We start from the raw sequence: 27,538 nt of genomic DNA, 5'->3' as shown, positions 1-27,538 counted from the left end.
ATGGCTTAAAGCTTGAGCACGTGAACACAACATCTGTACTCTGGCGGCATTAAGTGCTGTTCAGCAGACGAGAATTACATTCGAGGGGGGCTGGGGAAGGGAAGGAAAAGTTTCTTCTTGGCTCGAGATGCAGAACTGGTCCAGGCAGTCGGTTCCTGGGACACACCTGGAATGCACCCAGTGAGTCAACCTCCATGAACAGCAAGTCTCAACAAGACAGACCAACACAACAGGATAAACACATCACTTTTCACTGTTGCTTTGAAAGGGAGGAAATGTATGAAGCAGCAGAGAAAGCAAGGACGAAGAGAAAAAGAGAAACACTACCCACAGAAGAGCTGGGAGGGTCTTGGAAATGGGAGTGATTGTTGGCTTGTTTACAAAACCACCCAGTCAGGCTGGACTAACAGAAAGAAAACTGCACATACCGAAGCTTGCTTATATTTTCAGAGCCAGTAGATAGTATTTGATAGACTTGAGAGCTTAGATTTTGTCTGGACAGCATTTCCACTAGCACAGAGGCCAGTCAAAAGTGAAGATTAACTCAGACTGCATCACTTTACCCTGTTAATTGTTGGTCCATTGCCTCCAGAGAAAGATGGATGGGTTGAGTCTTGAACCTCAAATCACAACCACAGAAAACACTCAGATATTTTTGGTTTCATGCAGAGGAGGTGAAAAATGACTTTCCAGCAGTGACTCGTCTATCCCGAAAAAGTGCCCTGGTTACTGTGATAATCCACAGACCTCGCTTGTTAATAGATTTCATCGGAACAACTGTCGACTGAAATAGACATTAATGGTCACAATGAAATCTGTTCACACTGGTGCCTGCAGGTTATCCTTTTATTGTTTGTTGAAGGACACTTTGCTTTGTTTGAAATTTTAAAATGTCGTTCTTTATTGCTCTGAGCAGAACAAACTATATTTTGCCCTCCTCCGTGGTCTTGAGGTGGCAGTTTCAGGGGCAGATATCATAAAACCTCAGCAGGGAAAACTAAATACCTGCACGGTTCAATACCACAAGGTGAGAGTAAGAAAGTGTGTACTTTTCTCTCCTATGGCACAATGAAGTGTAAATACTGGAAACATCCATTCAGAGGCTGCACGGACCGACAAATTCCTGCCCCGGGTGGATCCACACACGTCAGCGTGGATGAATCAAAGTGAGGGGCGGGAGGCTCCTCCTCTAAGTACCAATCAACCTAAACAATGAGGTGGTTGCTCCTGGCAACACAGCACTGGTGTGGAGGGAGGGCTTTGAGAAACACATGGAAAGTTGAAGAAGAAACAAAGCCTGAAATATTTGTCAAACCACACAACTAGAGGAGAATCAACAAATCTCTGGGCTGGTTTACACTGTTCTGAAGTATATATAAAAATATATCTCTTTTACATATTATGTAACTGTTTATGGAGCTCTCTAAATTGTCCTTATGGAAAAAAAAAACACATTTTCAAAACATAAAAATGATCTTTAATGAAAAATATTATTAACAGCTATGCAGCCACACTGCACATCTTGATATTATTAACAGCTGTGTTTACAACACTGCATTTCAATGTCACTGCTCTCTTCTGCCCGTGAGAAGAAAGCAGTTTAAAACAGTACGTTGCACAATCATTCAAACCTTTTGATAAATTATGTAAAGTACAGCACTCACAAAGAATCAGATATCAACATGTAAGAGAAGGGGAAAGACGGAGAACAGTTTGAACCGAGCATCCAGAGAGCAAAGGGAAACTCTTACACAGGAAACCATATGTTTGTAAAATCATGCTCTCCAAACCATGGTGACTCATGTAATTGGTATCAAGCCTGGATCTGACACTGCACCACATAGACTAGGCTGCACCGACAAGGATTCATTTTTAAACCCCATTAAATCATGGTTTAACTTTAAATTATGTTGCTCCAGACTTTTAAAATAGCTTGAAAATAAGTAAGATTGAAATTGAACCTCTATTTAAACTTCAGTTTAGTTTTTAGTCTAAACTTAGATTACATTTTCTTTTTCCTTACTGTGGTGTTTGTTTTAAAATCTTCTATTATTTGACCATATTGCATATTGCTTTCTTAAAGGAGGTCAAGTTAGACCTTCTCACCTCTACATTTTTGGTCACTTTTTAGTGAGCTAGAAAACTGTATCATTTCATTAACTTAAACTTTAAGCAAAACTGTTCAAGAAATATTCAATTTAAACCTTGATCCAGTATTACCTTTAAATTTACACTTGAGGAGATTAAACTTTTAAAATGGCTGTCTCAAGTTGATTATTCAGTCAATACATTTTTCTTAAGGGAAAACGAATGAGAAATGAGAGTTCTGCTGAGCCATCATGAGTAAACTAACTAACCTTTCGAGTAGCTAGCAAACAATTTCATTTTGGGAACTTTTTTGCTGACAAGCAAACACTGTAGGCAGCCGAGGAGCCGAAAGTTAGCATCTTTCCCCTTCTTTTATAGGTTTCTTACTAGGTCCTGCCAGCAATTCATTTTTTTAAACTTAAATTTCGGTGTACATCACCTCTGATTTTAGCATTTATCTGTGCTATTCAGATGTCAACAAAACTGGGTTTGATTAAATTAATCTTTGTTGGTGCAAAACTTGCTTTTTTGTCTTTGCATGGGCTATAAAACTTCATCTGTAAAAAATAAATCTCTGTAAATACTTTGACCCAAACCCACAACAGTGAGCACATTCCAGATCAATGACCCATAAGTCTTGTGGTCCAGAATTTCAAATTCTTGGACACAGGAGAGAGTAAGGAACTAACTGACTTGTAATTCAGTGTCTGAGCATAAAAATGTCTGCTGACAAGTCATTAAAGGAAGTGCCTGTAGAATGAGGAAAGGCATGATTCCTTTGTCATGTCCTTGTTTTTTATCAAGTCTTTGCCTTTATTCAAAGTATCTCAAGATACGGCGACGCTGTATGAAGGCGCAGGTGTTTCAGGGGTACTTTTGCTCATCAGCTTTAGGGTGTTTGACTCCATCAAGCTGCTTCCACTGGAAAGCGTGTTGGTCATTTGGTGGCGAGAGTTATGGACTGTGGTGAAACATTCCCGGCAGCGTTTGCCAACTAGGTAGAGGATTTCGAAAATCGAGAGGAGGATGCACACCAGGCTGGTGACCACCATGAAGATGGTGAAGATCCGTTTCTCCGTGGGCCGGGCGATGAAGCAGTCCACCTTGTTGGGACAGGGCTTCTGCTCACACTTGATGAGCGACGGGAAGTCGTAACCCTCGTAGATGTGGTAGAGGAGGTAGACAAAGGTGGCGTCCACACCTATTTTGAAGACCAAGGTGAGGACATAGGTCCACCACAGTCCTCCGCGTTTTTTGCCCGTGTTCTGGTAGAGACGACGGCAGTTTTCGCCATACTTGAGCCGGTTTTTCCGTTCCCTGTCCTCCCTGTAGGCGACGTGCATGACCACCAGAAGAGAGGGGCAAGTGACGAAGATGAGCTGCAGGGCCCACAGCCGGACGTGGGACACAGGGAAGAAGTGGTCATAGCAGACGTTGTGGCACCCCGGCTGAGCAGTGTTGCATTTGAAGTCTTTCTGTTCATCACCCCAAACCTTCTCTGCTGCCACAACAAAGACCATGACCCTGAAGAGGAAGACGATAGAGAGCCACACTCGGCCGAAGGCTGTGGAGTACTTATTCACCCCGCTGAGGAGGCCCTGGAGGAATGCCCAGTTCATGACGAGGTTTGTTCACAGTCTGTCTTCTCTTCCTGCTGATGGAAGACAGAGGAAGCTCTCCTGGGCTGGAACGGCACAGGCAAAAAACTCTGGTATCTGCCAGCCAAAGACAAAAACAGAAAAAAAACAGTTACAGGAGGCGGCTAAATACAACAAAGAATCAAACTGTGGAACGACTGGTTCATTAACATATGAATGCGCATGTTAACATGAGTTGAAGGCAAAAAAATAAAAGAAATAAAAGCAAAATGATCATATAAAAGTCCCTCAAAATCATTACCAAACAATAAACTTTCTGTCAGGTAAGCAGAAAGTTTTAAATTCGTCGCTGCTCTGAGATGAAATCAGACAACTCTCACTCAAATCAGACTCACACTCCGCCGTAAACGCTTTCAAACTTCCACATTCCGTGCGCCACGGTGCGTATCCAAACAATGCCAAACTTAAACTTTTGAATCCGAACAAGTTCGCGTGACTATCCGATTCAGCACTTTATATATATAATTTTGAATACTTACAGTTTAAACGGTGTCGCTGCCCTTCGGAGTCGGAGCGGAGAGAACAGGCTCTGGATGAAGCGCACCGATGAGTATCTCCGAAGATTTCTCAACAAGAGGACGGGAGTGGAAGAGGTGGGTGGAGTTGTTTGCCTGCCATTTCTTCGCTCAACCCGACCTGCTCAGGTGTGGCAGCTCCACTTGGACAAATAACTCGTTTGTCCAATTAAGAGAGTTAAACTGGCGATGTTTGATCCTTTATTTGCCTGCTTTTATCACGTGTAGAAATGATAGGGGGTGGATAAACAGGCTCCCTGCATGTGATCACTTAATTATTTACAAAAAGTCCATCAAATGTAATAATACATAAATAAAGTATTTTAGCATGCATGACTTGTACATAATGTGCTATTTTTTTTTTAACCCATTCAGATTTTATGTATGAAAGTAAAGTGTCCATAATTATTTCTTCACAGAGCTTTTGGCAACACTGACTTGACAAGATACTGTTTGTTTCCGACTTCAAGATTATGAAGAAAATGTGCTTTATATTAGTAATTTTGCAACTATACAGGGGTAAGCCAGGGGTTCTGAAGGTTTCAACTACTTAAATTTAATAGCCTGTTTGCTAAGACCATTGTGAATGTACTTGAAGACATATTTCAAAAAGAGAATGGCAGAAGAGTACATGCACAGATTGGATGTTTATTGGTTCAATTTGGTTTTGTTTTGTAGTTATTACAGTATGATCAACACATTTTCCCCATATCAAGTTAAATCCAACTTCATAAAAGTAAAATTATCTCAGTAATTCCGTTTTTTATAAATGTTAAAATCATTTAAGACATTTGAAAGCCTAAAATTCAGATGATTGTATTTTAGACATTCTAAGGACCTGCTGAATCCCTGCAGGGCAACAAACAGCACACTGATGTGACATTTCAGTTGTAAAAGTAAAAGACATCAAGCTATGATTTCTTTATTTTAAAAAAGGAGTTTATTGAAATATTTACATGGCAGAAGATGTGGGTTCAAAGTACAAAAGACCATGCAGACACCCGTTACTCTCAGACACATACAAACAAGCACGCACATATTTTTTTTTTCACACATATTCTCCACAGTCAGAGATGATGACTTTCTGCTTCGGTTTGCCATCTTTTGTTCCCTGAGCCTGCAGAGAGAAAACACAATTATCAGATGCAGCAATTACTTGTGAAAATGCAGCATGACTGTCTTTACATTTTACAAGCTTTATAATCTAAATAACATTTGTAGACAGTGTGATCACATTTCTTTTTATTTTTTGCAACTTAAATCAAGATTAATTGTTTAGATTTTTTTGTTTGATCCATAAAAATTCATCTTCAATTGTGGCATTAACATCTCCTTTGGTAAAACAGCAGACATGGTGATGCATATTAGGGTTGTTCCAATACCGACTATCTAGTGTCAGCCTAAAATGCTGATTTCAGGAAGTATGGAAGTCAAAGCACCAATCCAATACAACATCATTTATTAACCCTGAAATGGGACCAGCTACTTTCCAGTATTGTCCCATCAAATACTGTACATTAATAAACAGTTAAATGTCCTAGTCTCAAAATGGATTTTAAGTAAAGCTTTGCCACAAAGAATTATCTCAAGATAATGAAAAAAAAATACAGCAGACTGTCTGGCAAATGTTCTTTAAAGTTGTCCACCTGGAGGATTTCCATGTTATATTACAATTTATAAAGGTTTCCATTTTTACTAGGAACATGTATTTGGGTTTTTTTCTGATACAGATACCAGTTTTGGGAATGCCTAAACCCAATCCATCATTTTAGACTTGTGTATCAAGTACACAAGTCTATGTAATGATTTGATATCATGTACTTTATTAGCCACAACATGGGATTCTTCAGCAACATCACATACACCAGATTTTTTAAACCTGAGCCAGGCCATGCAACATGATAGCTATCATATCACATACATACAGGATTGGTAGCATACAGCTGTTAAAATTTTACAATAATATTTATAATGCACTTGTATTGGATCAGCCGAAACACAAGTTCAGGTATCAGATGGGAACATCTCTAACATATATATAGGTAAAGATCACACTGGGGCCAACAATCTCTCAATAGACCTTTTCACAGCAGCTACATGGATATGAAATACAAAGGTAAACACAGGCGTTACCAATGAAAAGCCCCTTTTACACTGAACAAAAAACCCACTAACATCTGGCTTTTGTCTTCTGCGTGAAAGGGCAAAAACAATATTCTCTCCCAGGTCAAAAGACTCTGCAGTAATAATGGGCTCTGGCTCCTGCTCCAGTCGGCAGTGATGGAAAAAAGATACCCGGGTGGACATGTAAATTTTTGCCCCTTTTCGGCAGAGGCAATGAACACTCACTGCCTCTTTTGCTCCTTCTCCATACAAATGTGCTGCTTGGCTTGACTTTGTACTTTTATCATGGTGTAAAAGCGGCATAATTAAGGTCCCATTCCATTTATAGTGGCAGAGGCAACATGCACAACAGCAGCATCCTGACTCTGACTGCCCTAAATGTAACCAAACCTTAATTAGTATCAATAGTAACACCCGACTGCTTCATATCAAAATGGCTGGTGTGGAAAAATGTCTATTAACCATTTAATTTATTGTGGAACAGAAACCTGCATTTGTATTATACAAAAATGTAGTTACCTCCATTGCACGAAGCACATCCATCCCCTCCACCAGGTCTCCAAACACCACATGTTTGCCATCCAGCCAGTCTGTTTTGTCAGTGGTGATGAAGAACTGAGAGCCGTTAGTGTTCGGCCCAGAGTTGGCCATGGAGAGCTGTCCTGTGAGCACGAGAGACAACAACTGACCAGTTATCCACGGGATCACCTCGTAAACATAAACCATGGACAACACACTCCAACATATACACAACTCCTCACCTGGAGCGGTGTGTTTGAGGACAAAGTTCTCATCGTCAAACTTTCGGCCATAGATGGACTTTCCACCAGTGCCATTGTGGTTGGTGAAGTCGCCTCCTTGGCACATAAACTGAGGGATGATGCGATGAAAGCTGCTGCCCTTAAAGCCAAAGCCCTTCTCGTGTGTGCACAGGCAGCGGAAATTCTCTGTACAAGGTATAAAAGAGAATGTCACTGTTTGCCAACTGATTTTTTTTGCTTTTCAAAAGGGACATGATATTATTACACTTACAGCTTGTTTTAACTTTAGAATTTATTTCAGCATCTTTTTCAAATCTTTACACGAGTAAACTTAAAATTGTGCACCTACAGCATTTATTTTTGACAAAGATGTGATGATGAAAGCCCAACAGGGCAGCATACACACCTACTGTCATGGGAACGATGTCAGCTCGCAACAGAAAGCGTAGTCTCCCTGCTGGTTTGTTTCCAATCTTGATGTCCATGTAAACCTGAGGATTAACTCTGCCCTTTTTAGCTGGGGGCTCACCCTGCATAAAGAGATAATATTCATGTTACTATCTTAACATAGTTAAGTGTCAGAGGTACCAACACACTTTAAAGTGAAAACCGTCTCACCTCCTGTGTTGCAGTGTTGGTTGTTTCTCCACCTGCTGCTGCCGCCTCCCCCTCAGCCTCCTCTGTAGTCTTCCCTGAGAACTTCTTCAGCCAGTCGTCGTCTGACCACACTGAGGGAAAAGCAGAGTTAAAATCAGGACCGGGGATTTAAATTCATTCCAGTCTTCTATGTTCTAAGTTTTTTTTTTAAATCAATCACCTGGTCGAGAAGAACCTTCTTTGATTCTCATGGGCTTGGCAGTGTTGACCCGGATAGTCCGTCCAAAAAGCTCAGACTCATTCTAGCAGAGAAAAAAAAAACAAAAAAACAGCCTCATTAAAACAGGAAGCTCATTGTTTGGATTCAAAACAAATAGGTCTCAGAATGTGCAGTAATGTGATCCATTTACCATGTTATCAATAGCTGCTGCAGCATCCTACAGAAGACAAGAGCGATAAATTATGTTATTATTTACCATAACAGTCCCACCACTTTTACATTGAATTCACTGATCAGACTTCTGTTAACCTTATTCTAAAAATAAGACAGAATTCCCATGAAACAGTGCACAATGGATGCTGATATATTTCATTCACATTCCTGTTAACATGCCAGCAAACAGCCATATTAATAACTGGGAAACTTCTCTCTTAAACCTCAGTCTTTCTTCGTTGCTACTATGGTATACACAAAGTGTATTTGTTCATTTTTATGGCTCAGTTGAGATGTGTACATGATCAAAATGTCTCTCAGTAATGTAACAACAGTAACAGCCAGCCACTCAGGATGGCTGCCTGAGCAGAAGAAGAATAATATAACACAGAGAGGAGATAAGCCAAAAGCCAGAAATGTCTGGAGCAGAAGTCTAAGTTTGGGTAAAAAGTTTTTGGACAATTTTACTGATTTTTGCTTCTAGGAGATGCAGTGAGGTTAAGGACCAGCCTTATTTTGATGCACAGATCTGTACATTAGCAGTTAAATAGTCATAATTTCAATACTGATTGAAATAATTGTGCAGCCCTATTTGCAATTGTATTGTCTTTACTGGATTAATATCAAGAGTATTGCAGCCTTTAGTGTGGACTTCAGCACTATAACCAGTACATACCTCTGCCAATTCAAACTCAATGAATGCAAATCCTCTGTGCTTTTCTGAAAATGAAACATAAGACACATTAATAATCTTTATCTTCTCCACAGTGTTTAATGTTACATGGAAACGGTGCAGTTACTATCACACACGCGAGTCTTACCTGTTTCATAGTCTAAAGGTATCTGAATGTCCGTGATGTCTCCAAACGGAATAAAAGCTGCATGTAAAACTTTCTCATCCACCTCCTCCGCCAGGCCACCTGACACAAACACAGCAGACTGAGACTGACGAACATTTTACATGTTACTGACAACAACAGAAACAGGCTGCTTCTGACTGATCGGTTAAATTTGACAGTGAAAAAATGTTTGTTTATGTGCATATAACGGAGCAGGTTTACGTGCTGCGTTCACGACAAGAAGAATCACCGGAGCCCCGAGTTGCTGGGGCTAAAAGCTTTACTTGTTGTTTTATTTAATGTATTCATACGTGATATCTTTACTCATTGTGCAGTAGACACAGTGTTAAGTTTAAAATCACCTAAGTTCACATATTTTGAGGTGACGCGCTCATGTTTTACCGGCTAAATCTTTACGCATTGGAGGTTTTCCTCGTGTTATGAGCACTTTATGTATGCTTTTTTATTTAATTATGGATTAATATGCTTAGTATGTTCGCTAGATTTACCGACACATTGTAACTTTAACCTAATTTTATAAAAAAAGTATCTTAACTTACCAACATACAGCACTCGTTTGTTAGCCGCCATATTGGATTTAACCCTTCAACTTTAACCCCGGCAGCTGGTCTCTGATTGGTGCAGAAAGACTGAAGCCCGCCTCCATGTGAGTAAATACCCTCTAGTGCCGCCTGTCGGGGGAATCCGTCCGCAGCTGTCAGCGCTGCAATTTTACTTTGAATTCTGTACCATCACATTAAACTACCATCACACACCACATCTCACAAAGTCAGGTTCTAGTTTTGTCATCTCTTGCTTCACAAATTATTCCAAAACTCTTTAGGCTACAAGTCTGTTTTCTCACCATTTAAGGAAATAAAATTACAGTTTTCAAAGGTGGTATAGTTCATGTTTCATAATTATGTGAGGTAGATTTCTGTTAGCGCAAAACTCTTATTTTTCAGGGGGGTAAATAATAAAACGAATGTTGGCTGACTTCCATTTGTAGTTAGTTTAGGATTTTTTTCACAACAGATATTTTGAATTTTAAATAATGACAGAAAGTAAAACAAAACATACATCCTAAAGTAGTTAATCGCAGGAAAGGTTTTTTTTTTTTTTCCACAGCAGACATTTGGACTTATTATAGCATGAAAAACACAGGTGTTAGTAATAACATTATTGATGACTCTCACTTCTATTCAAATGTCCCAGTGAAGGCAGCACACACAGGGCCGTGAAGCTGAAGTAGCTAGATGGAATCCAGCCATCATTAATTTACCTGTTGTTCTCCTGCTGAGACATGTTTCAAAAAAACAAAAAAAAAAAAAAAAAAAAAAAGAGGGGGCGGGACTTCTCAACCTTGAGAAGTCAGAATGTCTGCTGTGAAAAAAACCTTTTCCTGATAAGAATTGAAACTATTCTCGGCCACACATTTTCTTTTACTTTGTGTCATTATTTGGGAATGGCATTTTGTGTGAACTTATACTAAACTTTTTATAAGGCACCTTTTATAAATATGTAACTTATTTAATTGTACATTCATTTTAAATGAATTACCAATGCTTCTAGATCAGGGGTCTGTAACCACATGCATGCCTCCTCTCCAGTGGCTCCCTGTGACAATATATATTTTAAATATTTTTCATGTTTCATTGTTGTACGTCTATGAAGTAGTTCAGACAGCTCAAAATTTAAAGCCAACATCCTACATACATAGTATATCAGTAGAATTCTTCAGTTTTGAAAAGGTTTTTCCAGCTACTGATCTTTTGTTGAGATAATTTACTTTTCTTCTTTAGATAAATTTAAATATTTGAATTTTAGAAACCTAAAAATGTTGTTTTAAAAAAAATTATAGCGTAAACCATTTAATTTTAAGGCAACAAAATAGTAACAAATCAGGTTCACTTCCCCTCCTGCTTTTCAGTGAAGTTATTAAAAATATTTCACCCATTATCAATACCTTAGGGAGCACCTTCCTTCTACTATTCATGTTTTTGTCCCCTCATCTGGCCCCTGGCACACTGGACTTCATCAGCACTGTCCAGGAACTTGCCAAGAAGCCCAAATTCCGAGATAAATTTCTCCACTTGTTGTTTCCTTTATGTTCTTCGTTTTCCAGTGACTTGCACCGTTCTCTACTGTGTTTGTTTCTCATTCGTCCTGACAATATGTCTGTCCATTTGGCCATCAGACACGGTGCCACTTATTCTTAGAATAAACTGGTAAAACGTATTTCCATTTTTCTGCATTGCTTGTATTAATCATCTATCCAAAGAGGGAAAATTCACTCAGCATTGTATTGTTTCACACATACACACTTAAAAACTGAATAAAATAGGACACATCTACGAATTAAAGTGACACAAGAGTGGTAATGTCGATATATCATCCCTTTATTTAGAATATCACACACCCATGATAAAATGATAGGATGGAGGAGTCCATCATTTCAAATAATCAAACATAAAACTTTCAAGCAAAGAAAAAGAACAAGGCTCAATTTCCTTTTAGAAAAAAAAGGTTTCTCTCCTTTGCCACAAAGTGAAGGGCGTCCATTCAAGATTCATTTGCATTATTGCTTTTGGTATGCAGTTTTAAAAGTATTACAGAACTAGAAAATTATGAACTGCAACATTTTTCAAAATGTTCAAGTATATTTTTTAAAATTACATTTTCTTTTTTTTTTCTTCATTTTTGCATAATTGTTCAGAGGAGTCTGGTGTTTGGAGTCAGTGTATTCATTCTCTCCCCATCTCTGCTTGTTTTTCTGTGCCCTGAAACAACACAATGAGTTGTCATTTGTGCCACAAAACTTCAAATATATGCAGCCAAATCAGCAGGTATTAATAGCTTGACTGTTTATGCATCATACCAGTTTAATACAGCACACGTTTTCAGGATGTGGCGGCAGCAGCAGTAGTAGCCATGCCGCCCACTTTCTGAGTGGCATCTTTCTTTGCCTGGTGGGCTTGTAGCACAGCAACGGCTTCTTCCACCTGCAAAAACATTGCAATTGCAAATTTAAACGCGTTCAGTGCAAGAGACAATGGATAAATTCATCGAATCAAATTAAAAGCCATTTTATGGATATTAGTTTTTAAAAGCCTTTTTAAAAAGGACAGAGGTAACTTGTCTGATTTTCAAATATGGCAAAGATAGAGTCAAGTCAGTGAAGTACCTTTGAACGCAGAGATTCATGAGACTCCAGCATGTGTAGCAGTTCAGAGTTGTCGATCTCCAGCAGCATGCCAGTGATCTTTCCTGCCAGGTTAGCGTGCATGGACTGAATCAGTGGGAACAGACGCTCACCTGTTTGGAAAAACAGAGAGTAAATCAACCTAATACAAACTGAAAAGCATTAGAAGTCCTATCATTACGATGTGGGGTTCTTACCTAGCATCTGTTTCTGCTCCTGAGGGGGCGCAGCAGCCAGCATGGAGGCTGTGAGAGGCTCCTGGCCCTGAACGTGCACAGCTGGCTGAGCCTGGAGGGGACAGATAAAGAATAGAAGGAACATTATTTATAGGTTTGGAGACTTGATGTGACAGGAGCACACAACAAAATGATTGGTCTTTTCGCCATACCTGCTGTAAGGCAATAGGTTGCACCACCTGGGGGTTGGGGTTACGGACACCGGTGGCATATTTGTAAGGAGGCATGGCACGGGGCCCGGGGACTCCCATGGAGGGACGAGGAGCCATGGCCTGGCCAGAAGCTAACAGAGAAGAGGACAAAGCAGAGCAGAATTTACACAATGTATTGACATCTCCCATTGTATATGTAGCGTCAGTATGGTACAAGGTTAATTTATTTGTCATTTTATAACACAAGGGTGTAAAATGAGATGCTAGTTGTTCCTTTTATGCTTCTCACAAAAACAAAAATGCTATACAGTAAATGGGTGAATGAATCATGAATAATAAAAAATAAATCTATTTTTTATGGTGGAATGCTGGGGATGAACTGAGGAGTCTCACAGCCTGAGGACAGAAGCTGTTCTGAAGTCTGGTGGTACAGCAGCGGATACTAAAAATATCTAAATGCTGCATCATAATTAAAGATATAAATAATAAACAAAAAGGCTTAATCTAGAGTCAGTGAGTTGATGATCATTTTGGCCCATTGTTGTTGGTGAACACACCTCGTGGGCCCTGTGCACCGCTGTTAGGAGTCATGTGTCTCAGGTTGGCACGGGGTCCTGGCTGACGCAGCGAGCTGGGTATCCCTTGGAAACCACCTGGGAGTGACAGACGCAGAGACAAAAACAATGAGATGTGATACAAAACTGCATTGCATTAAAAATTTAAATATATTTTGACAGGATTTGTTCGGTAACTACAGTGTATATCAAAGAAATACCTTGACCTCTGCCACCTTGTTGCTGCCATCTGGGGTTGGGTCGCATTTGGGCCAGCTGATTGGGTGCATAGTATGTAGTCCTATTCTGGGCCTGGTGGACACAAGGATGTGAAATATATTACTTAATGGCTTTATTAAAATACAAATAACACATTACTGTAACACAACATATAACACATTATACTACTTTTTTAAAATTAATAAGTCAATCACAATTGCTGAAATTTAAACGGGCTTGTTAGTCTCTAAATTTATTTTGTTTTTTTGTTTTTAAAAAATATCACTTCCACCTGCTGGGTATTATTGTATTTTTTTTTTTATATTTTAATTTAAATAAGGTAACTTATTTAAAACTTGCATTAAAACATTTTTTGGCCACTTGCGACTGTAAACAACACTGACATTTAAGTTTTATAAGACCCTCGTTGATATGACAAACTTGTTAGCACACTGTTTGGGAGATTCTGCAACGCTGTTTTCCTGTGAAAGTCCAGCAGTGTTTTGTAGACTAACAAAATAAACCTGACCCTCAATCGGCATGAGAGTGAATAGATAACCACTGGTGAACGATCCCTTAAATACTTGGCCGGATGAGGACAGCCAGCTTCTTTTTTGCTAAAAACACCTGCTTGCCTGATGAGAGCGATGAGACTGAACCAAAACAATAAAGCTTCAAGCCTTAAACAAAGAGCTAACAAACTAAAAAGCTTGTGATTTGGAGTGAAACTTTATATTAAACAGTCATGTGATACAATTTTGATATAGCCAGTACACACAGTATTATTTCAGACTTTGATTCTCATACCTGTGGAACAGCTGGCATGAAATAGCCACTGGTGGGCTGGAACTGGTTAATGATAGCGTTTGCAGGCATGGCCCTCATGCCAGCGATTCGCTGCATGTACTGGTTGGTGAGGTGGGCTTTGCGCTCCTCTTTGCGCTGAGCGAGAGCCACGTAGAGGGGTTTGGAGCCGACGATACGCCCATTCATCTCAGTCACGGCCTTGGTGGCCTCTTCAGGGGAGGAGAAGCAGACAAAGCCAAAGCCCTTGGAGCGTCCCTCCTCTAGCATCACCTAAAAAACAGACCGATTGTGTCTTCAAACTTCAAACATACAATGCTGTCACACTGTTGCTATATTTATGCAGTGATGCTCTTCTGTGGTGGTAATATGCTGCAACTTCTGTTTGATCCTTCTCACCTTAGCACTTGTGATAGATCCGAATGGAGAAAACTCCTTGCGCAGTTTCTCATCGTCTATGGTGTCATCTAGGTTCTTAATGTAAAGATTAACACCCTGAAACCAAAAACAAACAGTTGTGATACACACATATTAGTTTCTTTGAAATCAATAGATTGAAATTTCATTAGATGTATTTGATTAATGAAGGGCTTAGTTCTACAGACCTGATAACGACTGATCCTTTCTTGTTTCAGCAGCTCAAACTTCCTCTTCAGCTCAGCCTGTCGCTCCATCTTCTTCTGAGCCCGGCCGACAAACACAGTCTTGCCATTGAGCTCGGTGCCATTCATGTCCTCGACAGCCTTTAGACGAAATCATTGTCGTCAGTGGGAATGACCAATTAAGACTCACTTCAAACATTTCCATGAGGCCAAAGTACCTTGTTAGCGTCCTCGTGCTTCTCATAGCTAACGAATCCAAAGCCTCTGGATTTGCCGGTGGGGTCTGTCATCACCTTCACACTGAGTGTTTTACCTGCAGGGGTTATAGGTCAGATTAGTGCATGTAACGCCTTGATTCCACCTGCCACACTGGTAATTTTCCCTTGATTTTTGTGCTTTTTTCATGGTTATGTAGGTTATGTCGTTAAATGGTTTCTGTTTTGGGAAAGAAATTTGGGGGTTCAGGCTCACAGACTATTCAAAACAATACTTCTAACTGTACCAGAACTGCTTGAGCACATTTCAGAAGTAGTTCTCCTCTCTGCTCTGTTCTGCTTTAAACATGCACCTAGTCTATTTTTGACAGAAGCTGCATCAAGATCGAGCGAAGTAGGAAGTCTGACAAAGGAAAGCCGTCAATTTTCTAAATAAAACACCCTGTTCAGTTTCCCAATCATAAAAACAAAACAACTAACTACTTAGCCAACTAACCCATGTTAGAAACACAAAAGCAAGGAAAGCAGTAGGGAAGCAGTCTTTGATTAAATATATTTATTTTACAACTAAACGGTGCCAAAGTTATGGACATGTGGAAGCCCATATTTGAATTATTGCTCTGTAATTCAGTATGCTATGACATAAGACTGCTTTGGTTTGGGGATGGAGGTAACATTTTCTAATACACTGATGTCAAGATGGAATTTAAACGAAAAGTAATTAGTTATTTGAGTTCCCAATTAATTGTTTACAAATCCATGTGATCGTGTGTCTTAGGGTTTTCATTTATTTTTCCAAAACAGACAGACCAATATTGGTCCAGCTGGAACGCAACAGTCTTCTTGCTTAGTGGAATCAACACTTAAAACAGCATAACTAGAGCACAACACATAGACTTTGGACTAAAACCCATGAGTCCAGTTTTACCATATTTATCGAAAAGCTCCTTCAGTCGGTCATCATCCATATCATCTCCAAAGTTCTTGATGTAGACATTGGTAAACTCTTTGGCTTTGGCCCCAAGTTCAGCCTCCCGTTCCTTTCGAGATTTGAAACGACCCACAAACCTAAAGATAGAGGCAGAGCAGCGATACACACTCTTTTAAAACAGTTCTGACAGAGATGTGAGAAAACAGATCAGGATCCATCTCTTTCGACCTGCTTTTTCCGATCTAAAACACTCTTGATCCGGGGTACGGAAAGTTCCGCAATGACAGAGGAAGACCTGACCACGCAAGCATGGTAAGTAAAAGAGAGTTCATTCTTTTACAAAAACAGGGACAACATCCACAAAACAAATTCACAGCTACATTTCGTCATGTGACTCATCATTCCTGGGGCAAACAATGAAAACACATCCAACTGTGGTTAATATCACCAGAGGCAGGCAGATATGTCGGCATGCTAGACAACACAGTGACAACCATCGAAATTCTTGGTCCGAAACTTGATGAGGTGGATGGAGAGGGATGGAGGAACAGAGTCTCACAGTACAAAGGAAAGCTGAGGAGGAGGAGGACCAAATGATCTTATATACCTTGCTATGACGACCTCTCTCTCCTTCCGCCATCCAGTATTGCATTCCTGCATTCGATCCATCACTAAAACACACAAGCGTGGTCATACACACACACACATACAAACACTCCAAGACGGGTGACCAGCGAGTGAACAAATGAGGCAACAGAAAATGCGTCTGGTAGGAAAGATAAGAGTAAGTAAGAGGTTTTAGTTTGTTATCTATCAGTTTAGAGGTTATCTTCAAACTGGCCGTAGTGAGAGATGAGTTTATTAGTGATATTATTCACGCACAAACTCAACAACTGAAAAAAGACACAATAAGTCAGTTCACTCAACACAATTACAGAACAGACAAGTCACGTTTATAAATCACATCCCCCCAAAATAATGCAACTTCTACATCAGGACATTCAATGTCATGATAACTTTCAAATACTAACAGAATCATTTTAAAATTCAAGCTAAATTTTTCTTTTAAATTTGTCTTTTCAAGACACTATCAACAATATCAACGCCCCTTTGTCCCCAGTTCCTTGATGATCAGACACTCACACCTTGCGGTCATTCAGAAGCATGCCGTTCATCTTCTCAATGGCACGATCAGCGGCGTCCTGGGTCTCAAAGTGGACAAAAGCGTAGCCCTTGGAACCATTTTCATCACACACCACCTGGAGCAGAGACGTATGGGTAAATATGCAACATGATGCAAACGGGCAGCTCCTTAACTTTAAAGCAGTAGTTAAAAGAGAAGATCAGTACCTCTTTCAAAAATGAAGCTGCAGCAAGTTAGCCTAACTTAGCAGAAAGACAGAAGATGATGATAAAGAGCTAGGTTGACCAATTTGGCATCCTTAATCTTTTTTTATTAAATACATACAAAAGCCAAAATGTAAAAGCAACACTTTGTGACTTTATGGGGGCTTATTTGTGATTGATCCTCCAAGAAAACAGACAATCCTATTCATACACTTTTTTCCATTTTTTTTTTTTTTTGACATGTGAACAAGTAAGCTTGACTTTTAGTTACATAAAAGTTTATTTATGTACATAAAAGTTACATAAAAGTTTATTTATGTAACTGTATTCATGTTTATTATGTAAATGTTTGCATCTTATGACCAGTTTGATGAAAAAAATAGCTTTATATGTCTATGAGATTCTGTTTCAGAGAAGGTCTGACATAAAGATTTATGGATCTGGAATACAGCTAATTTGGTTGCATATCAATGAAGTATGAAGTGACTGTGAATTAACATCCCTTAACTAATGATCTATCAAGTGTAATCTAATCACATCAAGTCATAGTAACTTGATCATTTGTTAGTGGTGAGCAATAGGAATTTATGATACATCCTATATTAATTCATGCATTAAATCAACATAACTCATTCCTTAACTGGCTCACTCAAGTATATGATATGTACCCTTATTATGAAGTGTTACTGAAAGTTTCAAGTGGATATGAATATTATTCAGATTTTTAATCTAACTTAAGCATAATTTGTGTGAAATCTCAACGCAGGAACAGTTTTTCCAAAAGATGGAATATACACAGCATAAAAGAAACAACATCCCTGTTTTAAAGCCCCTCAGTCACATTTATGACAGTAGTACCTTGCAGGAGAGGATGTTGCCAAATGCAGAGAAGGTGTCATACAGGGCTTTGTTGTCAATGGACTTGTCGAGGTTCTTGATGAACACGTTGCCCACTCCAGACTTCCTGAGGGAGGGGTCTCTCTGGGACCACATGATTCTGATTGGCTTCCCTTTGACCACATCAAAGTTCATGGTGTCCAGAGCTCTCTCAGCTGGAGGGAGGAGGGGCAGAGAGGTGGAGGGAAAGGTCATGGCTGGTTGTTTACATGGAATAATGAGTCTGAAAACATTTCAGTCACCGGAGTGTATACTGTAGGCTATATCATTTTATCATGGTCAGAAACAGAGAGTTTTACTCTACCAACTGTAGTTGTTATATCATAAAATATATAGGCAAATCATTGTCTTCATAACATATCCAGAAAAATAACATTAAAAATAAGTTTGTCCTCCTGTTCAGTGTATGTTACAATGGAGAATCCCTGCTGCCAGCCTGATAACATGGCACGAGTATGGTGGTTAAGATAGTGCTGTGCACCATGTGGCCGATGAGCAGCTGGGACAGGTGTGGGGGGCAGCTGCAGTGGGCAAGCTGGGAGCACATGGTCCCCTTCCCTAGCTCACCACATGCTGCTGGGCCACGTCCCACCTAGGCCAGTTGCAGTAGCAGTGCATGAGGCCTTCAGATAACACAAATGGCCTTAAATTGCAGTGGTAAGAAGGAAAAGGTTTCAGTCTTTATTTGTTCCCATCATTATGACTTCTGTGAGTCCAGTTTAAGGTTCAATATCTGCCAGTTCTCAGTCAGCCTATTGCTTTAACTCTCATATAGGCTCTCATGTGCATGTGGGCACACATGCCAAACATCCTTTTGTTCAGTCACTCCACAGTAACGGACACACACACAGACACACACACACACAGGCCAGGCTTTCCAGCTAAAAGTGTCTGGTAAACAAAACGGAGCTGCCTTGCGTCTGCTGGCATCAGCAGTTTGGCTTGCAATTGTACTTCACAGGCCGTGTGCTCAGAGAAGGTGTGTGATCGCTGTCAAACATGTGCACTTCTGGAAGGTTCACAGCGGGAATCTTAGTTTAAAAAAACGCCAAAGAGGTATGAGTAATACATGGTGATTAGTCATATATTAAATGGTGTCATTTGAAGCGACAGTGAAATGTTCACAGTGTAGTATTACTTGTGATTGTTAACCACTTCTTTCATGTTAAGAAGTTAAATTTATTACATGCAGGCAGATTTTGGGCTGCTCAGAAAGACCTTCTATATTTAGAGAGGGGTCCTGAGAGGTATGTGCTGGCATGGAGTGTGAGTAGAGCATTCTCTACCATTGATGGGGAAGACACACATTCAACAAGAATGCTCAGATGAGCAACACCAGTTCTCATGAGTGTTTACAGCTATGACGTGAAGCAATCCAATGCAATCACGAAAAAACTCAGCTACTGCTTAACTTGCATGAAATCAGACGTACTGACCAGTTACAATTGTGCTCAGGTATATTTTTCCTATCATTTTACAGGCAGCAGGCTGTTGCCACACAGGCACGTGTTAGGACTCCATGTAAATACCCAGCAGCTCCCATCCCCCATGTCTACACCTCCAATAACAAATGGTGTCTTCTCACTTGTGGCTCTTATTACATTTACTCAAGTGAGTGATACTACCTTCCTGGAAGCAGGCCAGTTGTAAACCTATCATTATACTCCGGCTTTTGGTAACTGACTCAGATACACTGTGACAGGTGTTTAACGTTGATACAAGAGGCTAAAATGTCCACAAAATATAAACGTCACCACCAAAGACAACCACAACACATGCAACTATTGGTAAATGCTGCCAATGAACTGAAATGGAAAGTCTTATAATAAACACTAAAGACCAACATTACTTACTACCTTAGCATTTATAGTAGGGAAATACCAATACTGGATTTGGGGGGCAAATTCCAATATCGATACAACAGAAAATATTCCATCTGCAGAATATAGAGTACAGAATATACCATAAACACATAAACACATTTTTTCAATAAAGCCAGACCGATATATATCACTTGGCTGATATTATCGGTCTGATATTGGCCTAGGACAGCTACACCAGTCAATATCGATATAAGTGTATATGTTGTCCAAGATTTCTTTATAGAACATAATGCAGATTATTTTGTTTTGTTTTGTTAGTTTTATTTGCAGCATTTTATGTATATTTGATTCTTTTTATTAATTCAAGTAGTTCTATTTGTGTTTTACTTATGTATAGTTATTTATAATTAAAATCTTGTATCAGTCAGCTCTATTTTGTAGTCATCTCTCAAAAGTGGTTAAGACTTGTGACAAAGATATGGATACAGGCCTTATAATACTTTAACGATAAAACTTAATTATCCAAAATGACATCTGGGCACTGAAACACTAAACTTTCAGTGATATTTTTAAAAATAATAACTATTATTAAAAAAACAAGTAGAGTGAAATAGATTGTTTATTAAACATGAATGAAGAAAAAGGATCAATATACACAGAACGCTGCCAGTGAAGCTAATAAATAAAAACAATCTACATTATGTTCTGATTTCATGTTGGCATATATCAGACAATGTATCTAGTGATACTGATACAGGCTGATGTAGCTGTGGCGGGCCAATACTGGGTCGATAATATCGGCTGGCCAAAATATCTGTCCAGCTGTAATTTGTAATTACCCAGATATTCACTTAAGGCATGAGGTTCTAATAGATTAATGATCAAAAAAATGAGTTAAAGTGGTACAGACATTACAAATAAACCTGTATCATTCATCTAATCCCCAAATTAAAGCTGGGATTACATCCAGATAGGAAGAGGATCAAGTCTTTGATATTGTCTCATGAACCAGACAATACATAAACATGTCACACAGGTGGTGTAGGGGTTATTGTTAAGCTCTGCTTGTCTCTTTTCATGCCTTCAGTTAGTATACTGTAGCAGCAGAGGGCAATGGGAATTGGTGTCACTCAGTGGCCCTTTAAATAGGAGCAGAAATGGGTCATTTTGGGCTCAGTGAGTGAGACAGGCAACAAGAACTTATATTCCCAAATGCAGGGCTGTAATTGATGGACATATAATGACTTTTCTGTTCTGGCATAAGTCACACTCAGCATGTGTGTGAGGGCTTTAACCATGGTGGTGACATATATTAACAGGAGTACAGAAGAACTGGGACATGCTTATATGGGTCAAACGAGTGCTCCAACCAGTCCAAAAAAACTAGGCAAAAATAGCACTTCTTCCACCATTATTCAGTCAAAATCCCATGCTTTTTTTTAATGCATTGTGTTACCCTGATTGTGCATTTGACTATGTGGACAGTTTGAGGACTGACATTGAAAGCATATGGTGACATTGTCAATATCTGAAGGATGCATGCTTTCTCTTAAAGAAGCATGCACTACAAGTTAACATGCCCAGAGATCCGTCCACATGTCTCATGTCTTACCGTCAGCAGGTTGGGAGAAGTTCACATAAGCATATCCGAGGGATCGCCGGGTGATCATGTCTCTGCATACCCGAATGGAGAGCACCGGTCCGGCGGGGCTGAATTTCTCGTATAGCATAGCCTCCGTGATATCGGGGTGCAGGTCGCCAACGTAGAGAGAAGCCATCGGATAACTCCCCGTCGCTGTGTTCATATCTCGGACTTCACAGAATAAGTGAATGCAAAGCTCTCCTCAAAGCGCCAGAAAGAAAGAAAAAAATGCCGGTATGGAGAGTGTCCCGGGTCCAAACTGCGCTTCAATTCTCGCCTAATAAAGACCCTGACAGCTGGCTCTGCGCTCCAGCTTGTTGAGAAAATGTCAAAAACCTGAAAAATCACGACATAAATCGATGTCTCCTGAAGTATGTCTTCCTTTAAAAGATGCCAACTTCGGGTTAAGCCCGAGGCCTCTTGTTTTGTAGTGTTTTTTATTATTAGTTTTTTGCTATTTTTTTTAACGTTTGTATTTCTTTAAGTATTACTTGTTTTTATGAAGGTTTTGTAGTTTTATATTTTTTATATTATTTTTATTTTAAGTTTTTCAAGAAGTGAGTTAGACACTCACGGTTGTTTTGTGGTCGGGGAAAGAGACTGCGTGAGGAAAAGCATGGGCACTTTATAGAGAGAGGGTGGCGGTGCGGAGGAAATAGTGGCAGGGTCAAACTTGGGAGAGAAAAAACACCGAGCATGCGGCGTAAAAGGGAGAGCGCACACTGTACTGCCACAACTACAGAGCCCAGCTCCCCACAGCGACATCTGGGTGGGAATACAAAAGCCTTTCACAAAAGACACAGCATGGACTGGGGCTTTTAGGCTGATTTTCTCATGAATACTGCAGAAACAAAGAAAAATAGTGAACTAAAAATGGAGCTGTCTTTTGGTTGAAGTGAAAATCTGCTTTTCCTCTTAAACTTCTCAAACCAAAAAGGATAAGGCATTTAATATAAAAAAAAAAAAAGTAGAGGAAGTATACAAATCCTCCCCGCATTGAAAATGCCACTAAAAAGTATGAATACTCAGGATATTTTACTTAAACATGAAAAGTACAAATACTCAAAGAAAAGTTAAAGTAACAAGTCATCTTCACATTTGAGAAGATAGAACCATTAAATATTTTTTTCCTCCAAAATTATTTAAATAATCAGAATAGTTAATTTTTTGTCTGTTGGCTAGGATTGACTGAGTAGTCACTTGGGCTGTGCTTGTATGAACGGTTGAGTAGTTCAATTTCTGACAAAGCATTTTGTAAAATTCATGATTTATGAGTAAAAATTTGATCTAAAAACTGCTAAATAGTAAAGCTGTCAGATAAATGTAATGAAGTATGTTCAGAAATCCCCTCTGAGATGTATGAAGATGGAATGAAGTGGCATAAAAAGTTAAGTCAAGTACCTCAGATTGATAGGGATGTAACAATATATAGAATATTGTTATACTGCAATTTAAAAAGTGTCTTGATATCATACCAGACTGTTGCAATATCTGATAATTATTAAAGGACTGACACCATTTCATAACTGTACATAGTTCAAACATTGCGAAAACACTATGCATGCCAATTCTTTGCACATGCTTAGGTCTTGACCATCTACTTTTATTAGAGGAAAGCAGAAGCACTTGAAGTTCAGAGGAAAAGCTTAATGAATGTTGTGCACAGATTTTTAAATCTGTACACCGTTTTCTATACTGTAGAAAATGAAATCCAGATGTTAGTTTGGCCAAGATCTCTTTCCCTCTACTTTCAAAGACTGGATCCCACAGTATAATTATAAAAACAGCATTTTCTCCTTAATTCCTTTTCATGCAATGCTACTCTCTGTAGAGGAATGACAACATTTTCCTGGGGAAAGATACCCAGATACCTTGGTTGGCTTTGGTCTCCCGTTTTAGATTATGATGTCAGGAGGTCGGTAAGGATGCTGATCAATCATATTTATTAACTCACTGACCTGTTACACACAACCCACCCCAAAATAAAACACACCCTGGTGGAACTGAAGGATTTTTTTTTCTTCCAGGTAACCATTTTTGATACTGCATAATGGATTTTTAAAGAAGGTATCCTCACATCCCCACTTAAGTACTGAGTAGATGTACTAGAGTCAATCACTGAAGAAAACAACTAGATTATTGCTCAATACATTTATTCAGTGAAATTATAAAATATTCTTATGAAGTTGCATTTATTCAGCTTTGTCCATCCTCCTGAGGAGAAGAGATGAAGAAATAAGTTAGTCATTCAGATGCAAGAACTTAGACATTGCAGAATACTAAACAGGAAAGCATCAAGAGGCGTTACCTCAACAAATCGAGAAAAGTTGAGCGCATCCCCTTCAGTTTGGGCTCCTGTTTTTCTTTAATGCTGTCGAGCCCCAATCTTCTGATCACATCTTTTCCCTCATGTTGCTTCACCACATCTTCCTCATAGCTCAGTGTCTGAGATCCATCTGTGCCTTTGGAAAACAGAAGTTTTGAGCGAACTATCGGTCCAGCCTCATTTCTTCCTTCTTGGAACATTGCAGCTGCATCTGCCTGCCTCTGAGCAAGGTCGTCTCCCATTTGGTTAAAATCATTCTGGTTTAGAGAAGTTACAGGCATCTCATCCGGCAGAAGGATCAAAACTTCCTGTGGAGCCTCAAACCACGTGTTTCTATGGGATTCCTCTGCAATAGCCGCTTTTTCTAGCAAAGGAGGAATTATCCAGCCTTCAACCAGAGGGAGATAATCAAAATTTTGATCTCCGATCTCATTCGTGAGTGTATTCACGGGAGACACCTGCTCCATGGTTGAGATTTTTAGCTCAGGAAGGTCATTTGACATTGAATTACTTGCCTGTAACTCAACTGTCAGACTGTCTTCAGACTCCGAACCTGTCTCACTGTGTTCAGCATCTTGCACCTGTCCAGGTAGCCAGAGGGTCAGTCTGGCAACTGGGTCCTCACTCACAACTACTACACCCTGAGGGGGACGGGAGGCTTCGCTTCTTGATATAGAAGTACCAGAAACATTCGGGTCCTCAGTAGCAACACCATCAGACTGCAGGGAGCCGGGAACAGGGGTGCTGGTGGGTTCTTGTATTTCAGAGACCGAAGGCTCAGGACTCGTCTCTACACCTTTGTCCACAATGATGAAGGGACCGGTGGTGACAACAGCCCTGGCACCTGAAATGACACTTACTGCCTCATTGTTGAGTTAAAAACCAGAAATAGCAGAAATCCATTTATTGTTGCAGTTTGACACAAAAAAACAAAAAGAACCAAAAAAAACAAAAAAACACTGACCTTCAGAAAGATGTTTGACTGACAGGCCTTTACACTTTGAGCTGCAACACTCACACACTTCTGCGGTTCCAACGAGGTCCTCCCATCTGGAACAGAACAATCTCATCAAGTAATGAAAAGGTCACAAAATACAGTTTTCTGTGTACAAATACCTTGACTGGATCACATTATAGTTGCAGGATTTAGAGCCAGCAGTGACACCCTGGTCTGAGAGGAGGACACTACAGCGGACGTACAACTTCAGGAGGAGAAGAGAGTTCACAAGGTCAAACAGATGAACAGCAGATGCACAACAGTAAAACCAGTTTATACATAGAAAAAACCTCACCTCAGAAATGAGATAAGTAGTGTTCAGAACTAAATTAACCACATCCGCTCTGTTAGAAGCCACGAACTGCATGACCGCATGAGGAGAACCCAACGGAGCCGTGCACCTGCACAGAGCAAATACACCACAGATGATTGTAACTATAGACCAGGGTTACTCAAGTTTCTTTATCTGGGGAACACTTTTGCAAAATGACAGGAAGCGAAGGCCCAATTAAAAATTAATCACACAAAAGAATAAACATTAAATAGCCCATAGCTCATCTTTATACATTTTTTAATTAAAAGACTTAAACTTTAATTAAACTAAACTTTACAAGGACTGACACTAGGCCTACATGACCGATAAATCAGGGATTTTGCTGCATTTAGTAACTGCCATAACGAAAAACAAAAAAAAAAAAAAAAAAAAAAAAAAAAGATGTTTTAGAAATGTAAATGTTAGAGCTTTTTAATCCAGAAAAACAGCAGCTCCCCATTTACAGGCTGGCTTTGCCCTGACCAATATGGCGGTGACACTGACAGACAATTCAAAGGACAATATAACATCTGCGTATATATTAGTGCATTCACATCCTCTTCAGATGCTCCCATTTCTCGAGTTGGGAAGTCATTATTCTGACTTCCGTGTGTTCATGAGCTTTTGAGTCGATTACAATCAGTTCCTGTCTGGCAGCTGCTTACCCTTTATTCATTATGACTGCGTGTCTGTTTCTAGTCTCAGGCTCAGGAGACGTGGAGACAAAACAGGACTGGATGAAAAGCTGCTGCTCAGGTCTGCCTCTGGCAGAAACCTGGAGGTTGACAACCTCACCTCTTTTATAGACATTAGATTCTGCAGTGCTGGTCCAAGACGCTGCAGGAAAAACAAAATAAATGTGGGTCTACAAATGAAGCAACAACAGCATTTTTTTTTTGACCAATGTTATTACTTACGATTCATTGCTCTGATGTTAAAGGTCTTGCCACTCTCAGGATGTGCCATTGAGTCAAAGAAGTTTGGGTTAGAATATGACCTGAAAATACATGCATTAAGCCTTTAGTATGGTTATTTGTGACTGCATCCAAGTCCTTTAGCAACTAAGAGGGTGCACCTCTTTGGGAGGCAGGAGATGTGTACTGTGGAAGGGGTTTGCCACCCAGTTGGGGGAGGTCTTTTGAGATTCAAGTGGAGAGTGTTGGTGAATCTCTCCATGCCACGCTGCATCTGTAAGAGAGTCTGGTGTTAGAAAAACCTCACAAAACTGGAAAGTAAGTAAAGAGTTTGGTCAACTCACCACCGGAGTCGTTCCACACTCATCCAAACTGTACGTGAAGACCCACTGGTTCGGTAGCTCTCTGTTGCTATAGCAGCCATCACCCAACTGTATCTCCTCTCCAGTCAGAATAACACCATTCGAACTCTTATCCACCAGCACAGTTAGCTTTGATTCATCGCAGAACACCTCCACTCTGGGAACATTCACGATGGGAGGGAAGTTGGCCAGCATGTGGAAATCAGGGGGCCCATTCTTCCATGAGCTGAAGATGGTGTCATAGGGAGTGACGCGAAAATTTCTTCTAAACGGAAAAGGCATGATGTTTTCAAAAAATCCGGGAAAATCCTGGGGAAAAGTGGCATCCTGTCGGCTTATTACTGATTGAACAGCAATAAAATGTCCAAGAAAAACACAGAGAAAAGTCTCTATGGTCCCCATTGCAAAGCTCAAAGTGGACCAACCACTCTGATTCCTCACCTGGCCCAGGTGTGTCATTAATAAGCTGCAGTGGCAGGAGGGACAGGTGCTGGGAATCAAGCTAACGAGGCTGACAGCGAATAATGCAGCCTGTGGTAATGCTAGTTTGTGATTTGTGTCATTTATTGTGAGACAAGAGGCATTTAGCAGCTTTTGGAAGAAAGGAAAAAATGTGAATTTTGAGTTTTGTTCATGTTATTCCAGACTACAAATATTTTATATATATTTTTTTTTTGTGGTCTTTGTTCAAACCCTTAAATTAAATTGTCCAGTCTTTCCAACCTGTAACACTAGCAGCATTATACACTTGAAGACATTAAAGTCATGGATGATAAAAAAATCAGAATTTTATATTTTCATTATGTGTCTTTACTCAAATTATCAATAAAGTTGGTGAGACTACTTTTATCATTTAAGGCAACATTTTGTACTTGCACTTGTGCCATATGTGGAAACCAGGGAACTTATTTGAGGGACTTAAGAATGATATCTGGACATGTAGCACAACAACTAGACCACTCATAATCTTATGTTTTGATAAACAAG

The 27,538-nt window shown here is 39.7% G+C and overlaps 4 protein-coding genes across 5 annotated transcripts; all 4 read right to left on the bottom strand.

Moving 5' to 3' along the window:
- Nucleotides 1-2,501: 2,501 nt before the first annotated feature.
- gjb10 (gap junction protein beta 10) lies at nucleotides 2,502-4,378 on the bottom strand. Its single transcript, XM_084742848.1, has 2 exons — nucleotides 4,226-4,378; nucleotides 2,502-3,803 (listed from the first exon to the last, which is right to left on the bottom strand). The coding sequence occupies exon 2, from the start codon at nucleotides 3,705-3,707 to the stop codon at nucleotides 2,916-2,918; it is 792 nt and encodes a 263-aa protein (XP_084598974.1). The 5' UTR covers nucleotides 3,708-3,803; nucleotides 4,226-4,378; the 3' UTR covers nucleotides 2,502-2,915.
- Nucleotides 4,379-5,178: 800 nt separating this feature from the next.
- On the bottom strand, nucleotides 5,179-9,687 carry ppie (peptidylprolyl isomerase E (cyclophilin E)). Its single transcript, XM_084742744.1, has 10 exons — nucleotides 9,576-9,687; nucleotides 8,998-9,096; nucleotides 8,853-8,896; nucleotides 8,154-8,180; nucleotides 7,964-8,045; nucleotides 7,765-7,874; nucleotides 7,553-7,676; nucleotides 7,147-7,332; nucleotides 6,905-7,047; nucleotides 5,179-5,378 (listed from the first exon to the last, which is right to left on the bottom strand). Exons 1-10 carry the CDS (start codon nucleotides 9,604-9,606, stop codon nucleotides 5,310-5,312), a joined length of 915 nt encoding a protein of 304 aa, XP_084598870.1. The 5' UTR covers nucleotides 9,607-9,687; the 3' UTR covers nucleotides 5,179-5,309.
- A 1,709-nt stretch (nucleotides 9,688-11,396) lies between these two features.
- Nucleotides 11,397-22,248, bottom strand: pabpc4 (poly(A) binding protein, cytoplasmic 4 (inducible form)). 2 transcript variants are annotated; one of them, XM_084742742.1, is made up of 15 exons: nucleotides 21,610-22,248; nucleotides 18,136-18,329; nucleotides 17,074-17,189; nucleotides 15,928-16,067; nucleotides 15,003-15,097; nucleotides 14,788-14,925; nucleotides 14,582-14,677; nucleotides 14,186-14,455; nucleotides 13,381-13,471; nucleotides 13,163-13,258; nucleotides 12,606-12,736; nucleotides 12,415-12,505; nucleotides 12,200-12,330; nucleotides 11,894-12,017; nucleotides 11,397-11,795 (listed from the first exon to the last, which is right to left on the bottom strand). In XM_084742742.1, the coding sequence occupies exons 1-14, from the start codon at nucleotides 21,800-21,802 to the stop codon at nucleotides 11,916-11,918; spliced, it is 1,884 nt and encodes a 627-aa protein (XP_084598868.1). In that variant the 5' UTR covers nucleotides 21,803-22,248; the 3' UTR covers nucleotides 11,397-11,795; nucleotides 11,894-11,915. The 2 variants fall into 2 exon arrangements, with proteins under 2 accessions (XP_084598868.1, XP_084598869.1); XM_084742743.1 differs by having other exon boundaries at nucleotides 13,387-13,471.
- Nucleotides 22,249-23,723: 1,475 nt separating this feature from the next.
- Nucleotides 23,724-26,986, bottom strand: zpcx (zona pellucida protein C). Its single transcript, XM_084742574.1, has 8 exons — nucleotides 26,534-26,986; nucleotides 26,351-26,463; nucleotides 26,193-26,272; nucleotides 25,941-26,112; nucleotides 25,258-25,363; nucleotides 25,082-25,167; nucleotides 24,930-25,015; nucleotides 23,724-24,809 (listed from the first exon to the last, which is right to left on the bottom strand). Exons 1-8 carry the CDS (start codon nucleotides 26,951-26,953, stop codon nucleotides 23,944-23,946), a joined length of 1,929 nt encoding a protein of 642 aa, XP_084598700.1. The 5' UTR covers nucleotides 26,954-26,986; the 3' UTR covers nucleotides 23,724-23,943.
- Nucleotides 26,987-27,538: the final 552 nt, after the last annotated feature.

Source organism: Lutjanus erythropterus, chromosome 18 (genome assembly GCF_056507025.1).
Source record: "Lutjanus erythropterus isolate fLutEry1 chromosome 18, fLutEry1.hap2, whole genome shotgun sequence".
NCBI lineage: Eukaryota > Metazoa > Chordata > Actinopteri > Lutjaniformes > Lutjanidae > Lutjanus > Lutjanus erythropterus.
This window is presented reverse-complemented; position numbering and strand designations above follow the sequence as displayed.

Bases quoted from the DNA above. Each gene is read 5' to 3' on its own strand.
- gjb10 (XM_084742848.1), bottom strand. From the start codon at position 3,707: ATGAACTGGGCATTCCTCCAGGGCCTCCTCAGCGGGGTGAATAAGTAC.
- ppie (XM_084742744.1), bottom strand. From the start codon at position 9,606: ATGGCGGCTAACAAACGAGTGCTGTATGTTG. The intron at 9,097-9,575 runs GTAAGTTAAGAT...TGTTTGTGTCAG, and splicing joins CAAACGAGTGCTGTATGTTG to GTGGCCTGGCGGAGGAGGTG. The intron at 7,875-7,963 runs GTGATTGATTTA...CTTTTCCCTCAG, and splicing joins AGAAGGTTCTTCTCGACCAG to TGTGGTCAGACGACGACTGG.
- pabpc4 (XM_084742742.1), bottom strand. From the start codon at position 21,802: ATGAACACAGCGACGGGGAGTTATCCGATGGCTTCTCTCTACGTTGGC. The intron at 15,098-15,927 runs GTAAAACTGGAC...TAACCCCTGCAG, and splicing joins GGAGCTTTTCGATAAATATG to GTAAAACACTCAGTGTGAAG. The intron at 14,926-15,002 runs GTACTTTGGCCT...TTTCGTCTAAAG, and splicing joins AGCACGAGGACGCTAACAAG to GCTGTCGAGGACATGAATGG.
- zpcx (XM_084742574.1), bottom strand. From the start codon at position 26,953: ATGGGGACCATAGAGACTTTTCTCTGTGTTTTTCTTGGACATTTTATT. The intron at 25,168-25,257 runs GTGAGGTTTTTT...CTCCTCCTGAAG, and splicing joins CTACTTATCTCATTTCTGAG to TTGTACGTCCGCTGTAGTGT. The intron at 24,810-24,929 runs GTCAGTGTTTTT...GTGTCATTTCAG, and splicing joins AGTCAAACATCTTTCTGAAG to GTGCCAGGGCTGTTGTCACC.